Genomic DNA, 16,987 nt, shown 5'->3' with positions numbered 1-16,987 from the left:
TTCAACATCGCGGTGCTGTTTGTCTGGCAGTGCATCAGACTGAGGCTCTGAGGCACAGACTTCAAGAAAGTTACACTTCCATGGCAACAGTGACCTCTCTGTACTTCTTACTGTTGTTTTTGCTTTTCTTGTGTTTGTGTCTGCGGAAGTCTCAGCAGACTGAAGTTCACTTTATGTCACGGCGAGAAAAAAAAAATAAATAAATAATGTGCGAAAGTTAATAAATGTAGACTGATATCTCTATTTCATCAGCCGTGGAGTATTGTCGCGGCGGCAGATTACTTCCCTCTGCCTCCAGGTTATTAGATTCCTTCTCTCAGGTCCCGAAGTTATTAACGGGTCTCATATCTGGATAATCAGAGTCTGTGGCACAGCGCACACAGAGAGGGACTCTGGGATGCGAGTCACTCACTCCTGGCAGCGGGCGCGCTGATGTAGCCACGGGTCGGGGAGGCGGACGGCGAGGAGTCGCCGCGTGCGCTCAGACGGGCTGTTTACGGCGGCGAGAGGGGCCGGAGCCACGCCCTCCATCACCAGCAGCCTGGCGTGTCCGCGAGGCTCCGGCTTCCAGTGGGGACGGGCCACTCTAATCAGGCCTGTCAATTCTGCGCCCGGACGCACGTGAGCATACATGCTGCGGACACACACATCCAGATGTGCTACCCCGTATGTACAGAACACACATACACACACACAGATTGTTGATCAGAAATGTTAAACCACACAAACTCTCAGGAATGATTGGACATGCTACTGCGCACGTCGAACGTAAATCCACAAACACATAAGGAGATATATGGTGAGACAGCACTTATTCTTCAACAAGTCCATTCTTTGACAGTGAATGCAAGTCCTGCTCATGAGGTAGAAAACAGGCGCAATAAAAAACATCACAGACAGGTGCGGTGTGTGCGTACACATTGTTATTCCGGGAGTAGCCAAGCTACTGCAACATAACAACAAGCTCTGGGGAACGGCTCAATTAATCATCTTGCTACTGTACTTTCACTCTTGGTGCAAATGCAATTATCATAGGTCCCAATGAAAGGTGGTGTAAGCACCACCCACCACTGAAACATTTACGATACACGTTTAATCTCCCCCTTGCGATACAGTATTAGTCAGTATAACTCTTTAACCTCTGTCGTGTATCGTTCATGACTTCAGCCTGCTGTGCCTTTGTCTAATACACATGTGCAGCTCTGCTGAGATCAAACAGCCTCTTGATGTCCTAAAGCCGAACTGTATTTGCTGAATACATTATCTAAGCTCGCGGTGCACGGTATAATGCCTCATACTCCACTACGTGAAGAAGAGGCATTCTCTTTCATTCATATGTGACAATGGCAATGATGGGGTCTAACAGTCTGCAGACAAGCCGTGCAAAAAATGCAATATCATACATTTAGAAAGCAGGCTATGCTTTATTTAAGGCTGTAATTTGTGTTACAACAATGTCATGAGGTTTGTTTTCGCTATGGTAAAATTAACTGACTGTAATGTCTCAGACTGGATGGAGGTTGGTAGAAGGTCATGTACGCCTTGCGTTTTTGCAAGTCTGTGTGCATGTGACTGTGCATGCATGTCTGTACTAGTAATGTGGGTGCGTGTATACTGAATATATACATATACGTACATGGGTGCACATGTTTGGGTATGTGCAGGTGCTTGCACATATATGTGCAGATCTGCATTTAACAGAAATCAAAAATCAAAGGTTGATTGTTAATTCTTTAACTTAAAATACAAAAACTTCATCACAGCCATAGTTGAATGGACGCATGAACAGTTGGTGAACGTATGACTGAGCAATCGGTAACAAAGCAGAGGTACGGATAGCATTTTTGCATTTTTCCGCTGAAGAAGTCTCTCCTCTTCTTTTTGAAATTAGAAGACGTTGCGGAAGAAAAGGCCGTAAGCGCGTCCCGCGCTGGCCTCTGTCCCGGGGTGGTGGAGCCTCAGCTTGGACACCTCATATGCCCCAGGCCCAGGAGTTCTCTGCCAGAACACAGACAAAACATCAGACACAGGTCAGGGCCCAGGTTAAACACAGGCCAGACACAGGTAAGACAAAGGCCATGCACTATCTACTATCTTTAAACTAGTTGAACTAGTTTAAGATAAGATGATAGGTAAAACGTAGCACCTGTGCGCAGTCAGGTGAGGACCAGCATGTGATTGCAAGGTAAACAGTCCAGAGGGCAAGTTTAAAAATTCAGTGCTGATCATTTTAAGTGTACACAGAAATGTGTCCCGGAAGTGCTAGGTGGCATGAACACAACTGCGCATGTTAAAACTGCCCGAGAGTATCAACTCAAGGTCACTGACTGAAAGTAAAAAACAAAAAGAAACAAAATAAAGATGAGATTGGGCCATTGCTCAGAGTTGTGGGACATATACTGGATGAAACGGTAATGCGATACATCATCGTTTGACTGTTTTAACTGGGCAGTAATGTTTTATAGCGAAGCCGTATTTAGCTTCCCAGTCAGGTGTGCACCCCTGATTTGAATATTGCTACGGTGTGTGAATGAGAATGAATGGTTCCGTTGAAACGAGAAAGCAGGGAAAACAGAGAAAGAGAAACATGGAAAACGGGTGTTGGATGATGGTGCTGCTCTGCTGTTGTAGCGAAAGCCAGCTCTGTCGCGTTGGACATGGGTAAGATAGATGATAGACAGGTGAGGGATGAGATTAAAAGCGTATTAGAATAGCATGACACATTAGGAAGTTTCAGACTAATTTCTCACAGAGTGTGTGATAAGGTACTGTTGCTTTCTGGCATACCTTACAGAAATAGAATATACTACAATATATTGAAATAAAATGTATCATCAAACGTATATAAAGTTTATGATGTGGACTTCATTGTAGAATAAATTTTCTCCAAATAAGTCCATATATATTTACAATATATATTGCAGAATATTTCATTTATGTAAGGGATTTCGGTCAGTGCATACCATCCAAAGGCTTTGACCTGAAATATGATTCATAATATGCAGCTGCTGTTTCAGCTTGATTTCTATTTTAAAACAACCATGGAAGCCTGAATCCTTGGTCAGAAATAGGTCAACAGCTCCAACTTCTCTAAAGTGTGTCTATCAAGGGCTGTAAATTATATCAGTTTTACCAAAGTCTTGCCAGGTCAGTAGGGTTTCCAAGATAGACCTCCTTCAGCATGATGTAATGGATCTGATTGGTCAGAAGCTTTCGTCTCTGCTTTACTCACAGAGCGCACGCTATGTAGGCGGGGCACCGTAGACCTGAAGCAGGAAGTGACGGCACGGGTGGGGCGCTCCTTTATGTCATACTGGCCGGGTGCTGGTCCTTCTCTCTGGAGAGAAACCGCAAATGACAGAGCAAGGCAATATCAGTTCCTGTGCAATCTTCCCGTACATGGAAATGTTTCTACATCTTAACAAGAGGGACAGGAGTAAAAATATCTGGGGGCTAAATGCGCTCTTGCTAGGGTGGCTTGATGTCTCATTGCACACCAGAAACCTCACTGGTCAACCAGGTGCTCACAGTTCACCTGCTGATCTGCGATCCCAACCTGTTGTCCGTGGTGTGAAAATAAGCAGTGGTTACATCACATGCTATGGAGGAGAGCACATGCTTTTCTGCAGTCACCTGACTCAACAGTGGAGGTTGCCATGAGCATCACGGCACGAGCCAGACGGGGCATTCCAAATCAGGAGAAAAGCATTTTAAACCAGAAAAGGATTGGTATTAAAACACTTTCAGAGCACATTCTCCCTCCCAAAACACTTAAAGTTTGATTCTCAAAATATTTAAACATTTTTTCTTGCACGCCAATTAGCAATGCTTTTTTTGGATTTTCTCTCGGAATGTAAATTGTGTAAAATGTGTTATTCAGGCATAATTGATGTATATTTACAATATTAAATCTGAAATAGAGTAAGCCCGATGCGTGGGTGGGAACGCCATGGACTCCAGTGACCCCTGTTTGAGGGTGGAAATTGCTCACGCCCCAGGAACTCGCTCTCGGGAAAGCCATTAGAGTTTAAAGAGAGGCCGGAAGGAGAGGGAGGGCATTGACAGATGGTATCAATAAACAGCAAGCGCGTGGATGCTGCGAACCTTCCCGCCTTTATTGCGGCAGTGATTTGCCTAAGCAGCCCCACACATGCAGAGGGCTGATTAAGAGGGCTGCTCTGGGCCTGCTATCTCCCCAGGACAGCCGAGGGCCCGGCGAGGCATTCGGCTGTGCGGGGCACAGGGGGGGCGGCCCGTAAACACCTCCGTGGATGGCACCGGGTCCAACCGTTTTCCGTCGTTAGGCTTTTTTTTTTCATTGTAAAAAGCTCCTTGTTTTCTCTCTCTGTTGCCATGGAAATAAGCAGCCTGGCAAAGGGCTGAGGGAAGTGGGATGGGAATGGGGGGGGGGGGGTGATCAGCCTCATGACTTCATCAGAGAGGAACGGGGGCAGCGGTTCACGGGTTGCTCCTGGAATAGTCGGCTGCACCCGCCCAGTAGCCACCCGCTCAGAGAACTCTGCAGGAATGGTTGAGCCTGATATATGCTCTTGAACACATATGCCCGAGCTCATACGCTTTCAGTGCAGCTTGGATAACCCACTTATCCGCAGTGACAGGCAGACCAATCTAATATGAAATGGATCTTTGAAAATTCATTGGTAATCCTTTCGTCTCTATGCAACAATTATTCTGAGGGCCATGGAGGCCTTACTTTTTCCTGCATTCCATTAGTTTTATCATGTGTTTAAGGAACTGCCGTTCTCTGCTCTCTCTCTCTCTGTCTCTCTCTCTCTTCTCTTTCTCTATCCCTCTGCTCGCTTTCTCTCTCTCTCAGCTTGAGGTAATGTTTCACAGGATTTATTTTTGAATGCGCTGAGCAAATCATCAACTCGACTCATGTGGTCTGCACATGCTATAGAACTTAAAATGGTGAAATGCTGTGAGATTCATCTTTATTTCAATTGAGGGGGGAGGCACCAGGAAAAAGGTCTGGCGAGGCTAACATTACAAATCAGACCCTGTCAGCTTTGAGTGGCAAGTCTTTATCTCTTCATCTGAGGACTGGTGATGCCTTCTATTTCTGAAAAGGCCACAGTGACTCAATCCGCCTCGCTCCTATCCAAGATTCTTCCCTCTGATGTCAGATCAAAAGCCATCTCTCTCACATTCTGTCCATTACATTAATCCTTCGCTGAACAGACATTGAGCTTGCGTAGTTTACATTTTTGCACATTATCTATTTATCCATCTGGATATTTAACAGAGCACTTCGGGATGAGTACACGGCTTTAGGGTAGGATGGCATTGCCCTACATGGGAATTGAACCTGCAAACCCACAAGGCCTGGCCCCATTGCTACTGTACCATCCCTGACTATTACTGTTGTTTGCGCAAAACTCTGAGCCCAGAACACAGTACCTTTAATCACATAGAGGCTGATAGGTTGGAAACATTCTGGTGTAAAAATGGTGCTACACATTAGTGATGGTTGTAGTAAATGGTGATAAACGCTATTGATTACTATAATTGGTGTCTCTTCAGAGGTAAGAGACTATGGGATTGTTTTCATTGTTCTACACTGTCCCCAGCCCTCTTCCTGTCCCCTCCTGCTACCCCCCAGTGCTAGCTTTTGAGAGTATTCAGTCAGGAATAGTGCACACCAGATTCTCATCTCAATTTCCTTTCTTGAAATAAAAGAAATGCCCCGTAACACTCAAGTTTATTATGAAAAAGTGTGCGTATGAGAAAGAGAGAAAGGGAGGGAGAGAGAAAAAGAGAGACTGAGAGAGAGAGAGAGAGAGAGAGAGTGAGCTCATACACTATGACAGTGCCCCTGCAAAGCTGGCTACTGGCATTACATGCCATCCGATCCCTCACGCAGGATCACTTGAAGCGCTGGGAGGGCTGAGCTCTGGAGGAGGTGTTAATTCAGGTGTATGTCATGGGATGTCCGTTAGGCACATACCTCCAGCGGGGCTGTGTGGGCCAAGCTCCCTCAGAACCCAGGCACGCGCTGCCCCGCCGCTGCCAGGCCACTTCCTGTCTCTGAGCCATCCTGCCGTGCGTGTGTTCCATTCTTTAGAGCGAGGCCTGCCCAGGAGCCCCCCCCCCCCCCCCCCCGTGTTGGCATGACCGTCGCCCTTTCGTTAATTATAGGTCTTAACGGAACGTGCCGGCCAGAGGTCCCGTGGCTTTGTTTCCAATAATAAATGGCACGATGGCAGAGTATCTCTGCGCCACACTGTGTTATCAGCTCAGCAGCTCCTCTCTCGACCGGTCACATTAATAACTGTGACTGACCGCGACATGAGAGACCCCAAAGCAGCGCCACCTGTGCGTCCAGGGCTGTTAACCCATTTGCCGTCGCCTAGATTTATAGGTGCACTTCGATTGGCTGGAATATGGGTGGGTAGGCACATGACAGGGGCTGGTTGCACGGGAACGGGTGGGTCTCAAATGGACCTTAATTTGGGAGGGAGAATGCGCTCTGAGTTTCCAGAGGGGCACAGCTTGGAAGAGGTGCAGGGACCAGGCCTGGCTACTGCTGAATAAGTAGCATTCTTTCACAAAGAGGCTGAGACCTGTCAAGAAACATTTCAGCAATGCCGCAGCGACACAGTGAACTTCAAGGTTTGGCAGGGGAGGGATAACAGAGAAACAAAATATATTATCCAGAGATAAATTACACAATACATGTAATGTTTTTGGTTGTATGTGACTGCTGAGAAAAAAGGGAAAAAAATCCAGAGCATATGTTGTCCAAAGGATGTGGATATCTTCTTGAATTTGAATGAGAATAGAAAAAAGAACAATCCAACAACATCAACTGTGCTGTTTTAGAGGATGGAATTGAAGTGAAGCTGGTGGCCAACATTTCTGCAGCGCCTGAGCAGCCTGAACCAGTAACTGACATAAGTGGCTGCTTAGGGCCCCTTCACTGCCACCGGACCTCAAATTATTCTGAAATATATTTTATGTATAATGTTGGGTTTGGGGAGAGCCCATCCCAAATCCTGTTTTGGGCCTCTCTAAGGCTAGGGCTGGTACTGTGTGCCTGGGTATAATGGGGTCCTATTAGTTACCTTTTAAGAATGAACACACCTGTTTTTTTTTTTTTTTTTTTGCTTAACAGATTAAATGCAACAGTTTCCACGAAAGCCCCCTCTAGACACTTTCCATTTATTTATATTTTTAGTTTATATTTTATTGACAGAATTTTATCTGGGCGACATAATGGAAGATGTTTTGCTTGTTTTAATGTTGAGTGCGGATGTGGACTTCCTTCAGAGTGGGGAGAAAGCTTTCCATTTGTGCTGATGCTAATATTTGAGGCTGTCCTCTAACCTCTGAGCTTGTAAACAGCACTTCTGAACATGCATATCATATCGGACACCTCTTTCACCATCCAGCAGTGAACAAGTTGCTGCGACCACATTGCAAACAGCCAACATGCCGAGAGATTGCCCAGAGAGAGGAGCAACGGGTTGACCTCAACCTGTCGCTCCTGTGTAATCATCAACGGCCAATCAAGGTCTGTGATTGTGGAATCAAGCAGTGAGGGAGATGAGCACAGCAGCAGAAGAGGAAGACCAGCTTGTTAATATCAGCGCAGCGGGCTGGCTCATCTGGGTACACAAGGCCAACGCGTTCAGGAATGATGGGAATTCGGTCTCCACTGTGTACCAACAAGAGCAACTCTGATGCCACTACAAGTGCTACTATACAAGGTCCTGCTGTGATGACTCCTGGACAGATAAATATAGTGTTCATGAAAACTGACTGTAATGTGTAATTAGTGTTTGAAAGTTTAAAAGCAGCGCACACAAATGCACAATGGATGCATTTAATGTTCCACAGCTCAGAGGGACCCACTTAATGTTCAGCTGTTTAAAAGGGCCCGGTGGTCCTCTTTGTGGAGATGCCCAAAATAATACCAGACTATATTTTCCCAGAGGCATTGAGCTGTGTTGAATTCATTACTCTTCCATTCTGTTTCATTCTAAAGCTAAATTGACTGACAGCAGATACTCACAGGGAGGAAGGTCTGGCGTGGTACTGCTGAACGGAACATCACATGTCTGAAAGAAGAGGAGGGACAATCAGGGGCAGCACAGAGATGAGAGGAGGAGAATGTGGAAGAAGAGAGAGTAGGAGAGGAAGAAAATGATGAAGAAGATGAGAGAGACAGCGTGGAGAAAAAAGAGGAACATAGAAAATGGAGGGGGCACCTCAAAGAATGAAGGAACATTAAACAGAGGATGTAAAGAGAAGAGAGGACACAAAAAGAACCAGCAGTCAGTGGGCAGAGAATATGAGATCCAACACATGGACATATCTTGCTCTCTAACAGAAAAGTTCTTAGGCAACAGGTAAGGGAATACAAATAGAAAGCTCAAACACAGAGACTGTCTTCATTCCCTTTGCTTATTTCCATTTCTTACATCTCTTCCAAGTGTTCTTTCCTCACCTCTTAGCTCCACCCAATGAAGGATGCAAGGAAGATTATGGAAGGATGAGATACGAGGATGGAGGAATCAAGGCAACATGTATCAGGCAAATGAAGCATCAGTTTGAAGCAATGTCAATTACAGACACAGCAGATCTGGAGAGGTGGATCCACAGGTGGATCGTTTATGTGTCACACGTTCTGAAAAAAGACTTCCACAAAGGCTACACTTGTGCATCTTTGCTGAAGCTTCCTCCAGGAGCCTCCCTGCTCCTTGCTCCTCGCTCCTCCATGGATCATTTAACAAATTTGAATGCCCTCAAAGATGTCGGACCTCAATCAATTTCCAGGTCAGGCGCGGCCCGAGGAGATTAGGATGGATAAAATAAGCGATTGGAATGAACCCAGTGACTTGGCGATTCCACAGCTGTGGATACTCCGGTGAACTCTTACTTGCACGGTGACTTGGGAATGGGTTTCTCCATTAAGTCATAGTGCCATGGTGGTATGTTTACATCCTGGTATGGAAGCAGAGAAGTTCGTAGTCTGAGCTATTGTGAGTTGTAAATTGAGACAGTGTTGGGGGGCCTTCACACCCCAACAGAATTCTGAACATCAACATCTGGACAGTCAGCATCACAATTAATCAGCATCTAATTATAATATTTCTTGATAATGGAATGGAAGAGCACGTTTCATTGGAAAATCAATTAAAAATGTGTGTACATAAGATCTCAGGTTTGGCTTCAATGAAACTCAATGGCAAACACATTATCTTACATTTGTTGTCTTCCACCATTTCCAGTACACACTTATGAAAGGGTATTGCTGTTGATAATGGGTAAATACTAAGCTTGACTCAGTGACATGATGGGTGTAAGGGACATTTCATGATCACCTACAGTGAGTGCTCAATCATTGACTTGCTTGAACCAAAAAAAGACTGCACTGTACGATGACTGCTGTCCATTACTCTAACAGCGATGAAAACTCCCTCCAGCTATGTCCAAACTGGAGCTGCGCAGCCTCCACAAGACACACCCCGCCCACCTTGTCCCGGACGCCCAGGGTGAAGTTCTGGGGCCGGGGGCAGTTCTTGAAGGAGTAGAAAGCTGGCCGTTGAAGGGCCTCCTGGATGGAGTCAGTGTAGCTGTACGCTCCGGGCAGCAGCAGATCCCCCTTTCGGACGCGCTGAAGGGGTACTTTCCTGCCTGTGCCCCGGAACCCGTAAGTCAACCGAATTGGGTTGAGGGCCGCCTCTTCGATGAAGCCACGGATGTGGTAGCAACCTGGGTTGGGAGAGTCCTACAAAGGAGAGGTTAACCTTGCTGGTGATGGCAAGCAATGGATTTAATGGCATGGATCATGGAATTGAAATTATGAGATCAAGAAAGAGAGAGAAAAAGGGAAGGATCGGCAGGAACCTACTTTCAGACTTTCTCTCCACCAGGCATCTCTCCCATATTGATCTTTCTTTGTGTCATTCTGTGCAGAACATAAAAAAGTGCACATGACTGAAAATGGCTACTATCCTGGTGGTGTAAATGTGTTTAAAATTACGGTTAGGGTTAGGGTTATGTTAAGTCCGAGTGGTGAAGTGAACTTACAGGAGGTAAGCTAGTGCAGGGGTTTGAGTTTGATTTTGGATTACTCTAATATTTTCATTACTGTCTGGGACATTATAGTGAGGTTAAAAAAACTTAAACTTGAACAAAATCAATGAAAAAAATCTATTTCTTAATTAAAAATTAAAACTAAGTTTGTGTGGAAACATTTACTGAACTGAAATTAATATATTGGCTTAAAAACTCAATAGAAACAGTTTTAAAACTGAAGAAAAATGACACTCATTTTAGTTTTTTCTTTTTTTTTCATCATCAAAAGAGCAGAATTTCCCAGCCATAACCATAGAGCGCCTATCCAATTGTGCTAACGGTTGATTGCAATGACCAATGGATGGCATTGTGTGGATACTTTTTTGAAAAAAAAAAAGTGCTTTAAAAAATTTTTTTAATGAAAAATTAGTTTCAGAGGAGAACATTTAATTACATAAGATTATAGTCTCATGTCAAAAAAATGGAAAAAATAAAAAAATTCTAAATAATTTTTTTCCCCCCATTTGGATAGGAAATGATGTTATGTTAATAAACATTTAACAATAAATGGAAAAAAATAAAAAAATATATATTTTACTTTTTTTTATGAAAAATGTTTTCAGTGGAGAACAGTTAATTACATAAGACTATAGTCTTATGTCCACAAATTGAAAAAATCCAAAGATTCTAAATATGTATTTTTTATGTTAATAACGATGGGAAAAGATTATGTTTTACAAACATACCAAAATAGATGGATATAAATGTATATTATGTAATTTATAATGATAAATGTTTTTTTCTGTGTAAAAACACAATAGTACGATAGGCTATGTTCTTATGTCACAAAAGTGAAAAAAAAAATCCCAAAATTCTAAATATGTGTTCTTTTGGTTCAGATAGATAGGAAAGTATGTTTCATGAAAAATGTGTTACATAAGGCTATAGTCTTATGTCCAAAAAGTGAAAAAATCCAAAGATTCTAAATATGTATTTTTTTTTAGGTTTATATGGATGGGATATCAGGTTGCATAAGGATATAATCTTATGTCAAAAAAACTGGAAAAAAAAACTAAAATTCTAAATTTGTGTTCTTTTGGTTCAGTTGGATAGGAAATCATGTTATTTCCACAAACACTTAGCAATACATTAATAAACATGTTTTAAAATATTTAAAAAATATTTTTTCAACATACTAGAAATTTGTTTTAAAAGATTTTTCATAAAAAATATGTTACATAAGGCTATAGTCTTACGTCCAAAAAGTGAAAAAATCCAAAGATTCTAAATATGTATTTTTTTTTTTAGGTTTATATGGATGGGATATCAGGTTGCATAAGGCTATAGTCTTATGTCAAAAAAACTGGAAAAAAAAACTAAAATTCTAAATATGTGTTCTTTTGGTTCAGTTGGATAGGAAATCATGTTATTTCCACAAACACTTAGCAATACATTAATAAACATGTTTGAAATATTTAAAAAATATTTTTTCAACATACTAGAAATGTGTTTTAAAAGATTTTTCATGAAAAATATGTTTCAGTGGAGAACAATTAATTACATAAGGCTATAGTCTTATGTCCAAAAAGTGAAAAAATCCAAAGATTCTAAATATGTATTTTTTTTAGGTTTATATGGATGGGATATCAGGTTGCATAAGGCTATAGTCTTATGTCAAAAAAACTGGAAAAAAATACTAAAATTCTAAATATGTGTTCTTTTGGTTCAGTTGGATAGGAAATCATGTTATTTCCACAAACACTTAGCAATACATTAATAAACATGTTTTAAAATATTTAAAAATATTTTTAAAACATACTAGAAATGTGTTTTAAAAGATTTTTCATGAAAAATATGTTTCAGTGGAGAACAATTAATTACATAAGGCTATAGTCTTATGTCCAAAAAGTGAAAAAATCCAAAGATTCTAAATATGTATTTTTTTTTAGGTTTATATGGATGGGATATCAGGTTGCATAAGGCTATAGTCTTATGTCAAAAAAACTGGAAAAAAAAACTAAAATTCTAAATATGTGTTCTTTTGGTTCAGTTGGATAGGAAATCATGTTATTTCCACAAACACTAGCAATACTAATAAACATGTTTTAAAATAATTAAAAATATTTTTAAACATACTAAAATGTGTTATAAAAGATTTTCATGAAAAATATGTTTCAGTGGAGAACAATTAATTACATAAGGCTATAGTCTTATGCCCAAAAAGTGAAAAGAAAATTCACAGATTCGAAATATGTATTTTCTTTTTTAGGTTTATATGGATGGGATATCAGGTTGCATAAGGCTATAGTCTTATGTCAAAAAACTGGAAAAAAACTAAAATTCTAAATATGTGTTCTTTTGGTTCAGTTGGATAGGAAATCATGTTATTTCCACAAACACTTAGCAATACATTAATAAACATGTTTTAAAACATTTTTTTAATATTTTTTCAACATACTAGAAATTTGTTTTAAAAGATTTTTCATTAAAAATATGTTACATAAGGCTATACTCTTATGTCCAAAAAGTGAAAAAATCCAAAGATTCCTAATATGTATTTTTTTTTTTAGGTTTTATGGATGGGATATCAGGTTGCATAAGGCTATAGTCTTATGTCAAAAAAACTGGAAAAAAAAACTAAAATTCTAAATATGTGTTCTTTTGGTTCAGTTGGATAAGAAATCATGTTATTTCCACGAACACTTAGCAATACATTAATAAACATGTTTTTAAAAAAATTTTAAATATTTTTAAAACATACTAGAAATTTGTTTTAAAAGATTTTTCATTAAAAATATGTTACATAAGGCTATAGTCTTATGTCCAAAAAGTGAAAAAATCCAAAGATTCTAAATATGTATTTTTTTTTTTAGGTTTATATGGATGGGATATCAGGTTGCATAAGGCTATAGTCTTATGTCAAAAAAACTGGAAAAAAATACTAAAATTCTAAATATGTGTTCTTTTGGTTCAGTTGGATAGGAAATCATGTTATTTCCACAAACACTTAGCAATACATTAATAAACATGTTTTAAAATATTTAAAAATATTTTTAAAACATACTAGAAATGTGTTTTAAAAGATTTTTCATGAAAAATATGTTTCAGTGGAGAACAATTAATTACATAAGGCTATAGTCTTATGTCCAAAAAGTGAAAAAATCCAAAGATTCTAAATATGTATTTTTTTTTAGGTTTATATGGATGGGATATCAGGTTGCATAAGGCTATAGTCTTATGTCAAAAAAACTGGAAAAAAAAACTAAAATTCTAAATATGTGTTCTTTTGGTTCAGTTGGATAGGAAATCATGTTATTTCCACAAACACTTAGCAATACATTAATAAACATGTTTTAAAATAATTAAAAATATTTTTAAAACATACTAGAAATGTGTTATAAAAGATTTTTCATGAAAAATATGTTTCAGTGGAGAACAATTAATTACATAAGGCTATAGTCTTATGCCCAAAAAGTGAAAAGAAAATTCACAGATTCGAAATATGTATTTTCTTTTTTAGGTTTATATGGATGGGATATCAGGTTGCATAAGGCTATAGTCTTATGTCAAAAAAACTGGAAAAAAAAACTAAAATTCTAAATATGTGTTCTTTTGGTTCAGTTGGATAGGAAATCATGTTATTTCCACAAACACTTAGCAATACATTAATAAACATGTTTTAAAACATTTTTTTAATATTTTTTCAACATACTAGAAATTTGTTTTAAAAGATTTTTCATTAAAAATATGTTACATAAGGCTATACTCTTATGTCCAAAAAGTGAAAAAATCCAAAGATTCCTAATATGTATTTTTTTTTTAGGTTTTATGGATGGGATATCAGGTTGCATAAGGCTATAGTCTTATGTCAAAAAACTGGAAAAAAAACTAAAATTCTAAATATGTGTTCTTTTGGTTCAGTTGGATAAGAAATCATGTTATTTCCACGAACACTTAGCAATACATTAATAAACATGTTTTTAAAAAAATTTTAAATATTTTTTCAACATACTAGAAATTTGTTTTAAAAGATTTTTCATTAAAAATATGTTACATAAGGCTATACTCTTATGTCCAAAAAGTGAAAAAATCCAAAGATTCCTAATATGTATTTTTTTTTTTTAGGTTTATATGGATGGGATATCAGGTTGCATAAGGCTATAGTCTTATGTCAAAAAAACTGGAAAAAAAAACTAAAATTCTAAATATGTGTTCTTTTGGTTCAGTTGGATAAGAAATCATGTTATTTCCACGAACACTTAGCAATACATTAATAAACATGTTTTTAAAAAAATTTTAAATATTTTTTCAACATACTAGAAATTTGTTTTAAAAGATTTTTCATTAAAAATATGTTACATAAGGCTATACTCTTATGTCCAAAAAGTGAAAAAATCCAAAGATTCTAAATATGTATTTTTTTTTTAGGTTTATATGGATGGGATATCAGGTTGCATAAGGCTATAGTCTTATGTCAAAAAAACTGGAAAAAAAAACTAAAATTCTAAATATGTGTTCTTTTGGTTCAGTTGGATAGGAAATCATGTTATTTCCACAAACACTTAGCAATACATTAATAAACATGTTTTAAAATATTTAAAAATATTTTTTAAACATACTAAAAATGTGTTTTAAAAGATTTTTCATGAAAAATATGTTTCAGTGGAGAACAATTAATTACATAAGGCTATAGTCTTATGCCCAAAAAGTGAAATGAAAATTCACAGATTCTAAATATGTTTTTTTTTTTTTAGGTTTCTATGGATGGGATATTAGGTTGCATTAGGCTATAGTCTTATGTCAAAAAAACTGGAAAAAAAAACTAAAATTCTAAATATGTCTTCTTTTGGTTCAGTTGGATAGGAAATCATATTATTTTCACAAACACATTTCAAAAAATGAACAAAAATCCGTTTATAAAAAGAAAATTCATGAAAAAATGTGCTTTAGTGGAGAGCAATTCATTACTTGTCTAAAAAGTGAATATTTTGAAAAAAAAAAATGTCAATTTTCATTTCAGATGGATATCAAATCACAACCACATTGAAATAAGTGACTAGCAATCTCTTTAAGACATTTTTTCGAATAATGTGTTTCAGTGGAAAACACATTTTAAAAATTAGACTTATAACCAAAAAGAATATAGTACACGCACACACACACACACACACACACATTTTTGCAATTCAGTTTGATATGAAGTCATAACCACCGTGAAATAATTTACTACAAACGTGTTTAATAAATGTTTGGTGAAAAATATTTTTCAGTGGAAAACAGAAATATATGTATAGATACAAGAATACAGTCTTATGTCCAAAAAAGATATATATATGGAAAGGTAGTCAAGCGGTAGTCAAACAATAAATTTTAACAATAAATCAACAAATCTTCACAATTTTGATACTTCTTTAGCAAGACCTATAATATAATTAAATGTATAATGTAATGAGACATACCAATAACTTGGCCTTAAAGCCAAAACAGCAACAATATAGAAAAACAGTGCTTGTGTAATATTATTGCATTCACAATAAGGTTAACTACGTCCTTCCGGAGCAATGCATTTGAAAGCATAACATAACCTAATCAACTTTACATGGGATCAGGGGCCTTGCTGAATGGCTGGGCTATCTTTAGACCAATAGAGGGGCGTAAAATAGGTCAGAAACCTCTTAACTACATATACAGTTGCCTATCGAGATCACTGAATACAGTCTTTTGAGTCATTGAGTTTCAGTCAAGTGTCATGGGGAATTTCTTTCTATAACAATGCCTTTTAATTCAAGTAGTCCCCGTGTTATGCTTTACTTAATTCCCAACTGGTACCGCCAGAGGCTAATGACCACCTTTTACAGCATTTGACATATCTGCATTACGTCCCGTGGCATTTGTCACAATCAGATGGGTCGCGCTGCATTTTCCCTTAGGAAAATGTGAACAAAAATCTCTAAAGGAGAGATTGTTGCTTTAAAACGAACCGTCATTTTATTTCATGAAACCACAGTACTTAATGGAATCTCAATTTTACATTTGTAAACATAACATAATGGTTCAAAACACATTGAACATCGGCTACTGGTTAAGTGTTTTCCGTGATGTTTATGGACCTAATTGTTAGAATATTCACTCGTTTTTGTTTTTCAAGTTGCCTTCTTCCAACAGATTCCTTTTAGAGCCAATACTTAAATGGAAGGGCAGCGGCTCTGCTACAGTATATAGTTACATTGCAAGAAACAATGACATCAAAGCAAAAGTTTAAATAGGAAGTATAGGCTGCCGTGCGTCGCTTGTTTACGACGTACACTTTATGTGAACAGAGTTCCTATTTAAATTCTTACCATTTCCCTTGCTCTGTCAACTTCAATAGGCTTCGCTCTGCCTTTGGGTGAATGTTCATTTCTTCCAGCGGTCATGTTTTCTATCGTCTATCTCAATCCTACGTATTCAGTTACTTGTGTCTTTTGTTCAGGTCCTATTACACGCCGTTGCTATCTGAAACTCAACTGAATTTATTGTTATTGTTATTAGAATATATTAATTAGATGCTAATCAAACAGCTAGACTACATGTCTCTGTGTGGACATTACTATATACGATAAGACTTGCAGTTTGTTTGATTTAGGTTTCTGCCGCGACTAATCAATAATTAATACAGTTAAGAATCGTTGATGAGAAACCTGGGAATATTAACTAGTATTATGTTATCAACAAGAACACTGATATTATTATAAGGTCCTATTATTTATACAAAACTCATTCAAATATATTTGTCACAGAGGGGAGCTTTAAAAAAAGATAAATGTATTCAGCTTTGAAAATTAATGACATTAATTATTTGATATTAATATAATATCTAATTTTGACATCAATATAATATCTATCTTTCTGTCTAGATCATACACATCTTTATCAAGAGGTGACTGAGTGGAGGCCAAATTAT

The 16,987-nt window shown here is 38.2% G+C and overlaps 1 protein-coding gene across 2 annotated transcripts; it reads right to left on the bottom strand.

Moving 5' to 3' along the window:
* Positions 1 to 1,400: 1,400 nt before the first annotated feature.
* Positions 1,401 to 16,662, bottom strand: stpg4 (sperm-tail PG-rich repeat containing 4). Of its 2 annotated transcripts, XM_064317696.1 has the most exons (7): positions 16,386 to 16,658; positions 9,878 to 9,934; positions 9,500 to 9,754; positions 8,903 to 8,967; positions 8,036 to 8,081; positions 3,233 to 3,337; positions 1,401 to 1,998 (listed from the first exon to the last, which is right to left on the bottom strand). In XM_064317696.1, exons 1-7 carry the CDS (start codon positions 16,458 to 16,460, stop codon positions 1,888 to 1,890), a joined length of 714 nt encoding a protein of 237 aa, XP_064173766.1. In that variant the 5' UTR covers positions 16,461 to 16,658; the 3' UTR covers positions 1,401 to 1,887. The 2 variants fall into 2 exon arrangements, with proteins under 2 accessions (XP_064173766.1, XP_064173767.1); XM_064317697.1 differs by lacking the exon at positions 3,233 to 3,337 and having other exon boundaries at positions 16,386 to 16,662.
* Positions 16,663 to 16,987: the final 325 nt, after the last annotated feature.

Source organism: Anguilla rostrata, chromosome 18 (assembly GCF_018555375.3).
Source record: "Anguilla rostrata isolate EN2019 chromosome 18, ASM1855537v3, whole genome shotgun sequence".
Classification (NCBI taxonomy): Eukaryota; Metazoa; Chordata; class Actinopteri; order Anguilliformes; family Anguillidae; genus Anguilla; species Anguilla rostrata.
This window is presented reverse-complemented; position numbering and strand designations above follow the sequence as displayed.

What these genes read in the sequence shown, in the direction of transcription:
- stpg4 (XM_064317696.1), bottom strand. Translation starts at nt 16,460, where the DNA reads ATGACCGCTGGAAGAAATGAACATTCACCCAAAGGCAGAGCGAAGCCT. An exon ending in CCCTGGGCGTCCGGGACAAG is followed by an intron (nt 8,968 to 9,499) that starts GTGGGCGGGGTG and finishes CTTCCATACCAG; the next exon opens with GATGTAAACATACCACCATG. An exon ending in ATTCCCAAGTCACCGTGCAA is followed by an intron (nt 8,082 to 8,902) that starts GTAAGAGTTCAC and finishes CTCTTCTTTCAG; the next exon opens with ACATGTGATGTTCCGTTCAG.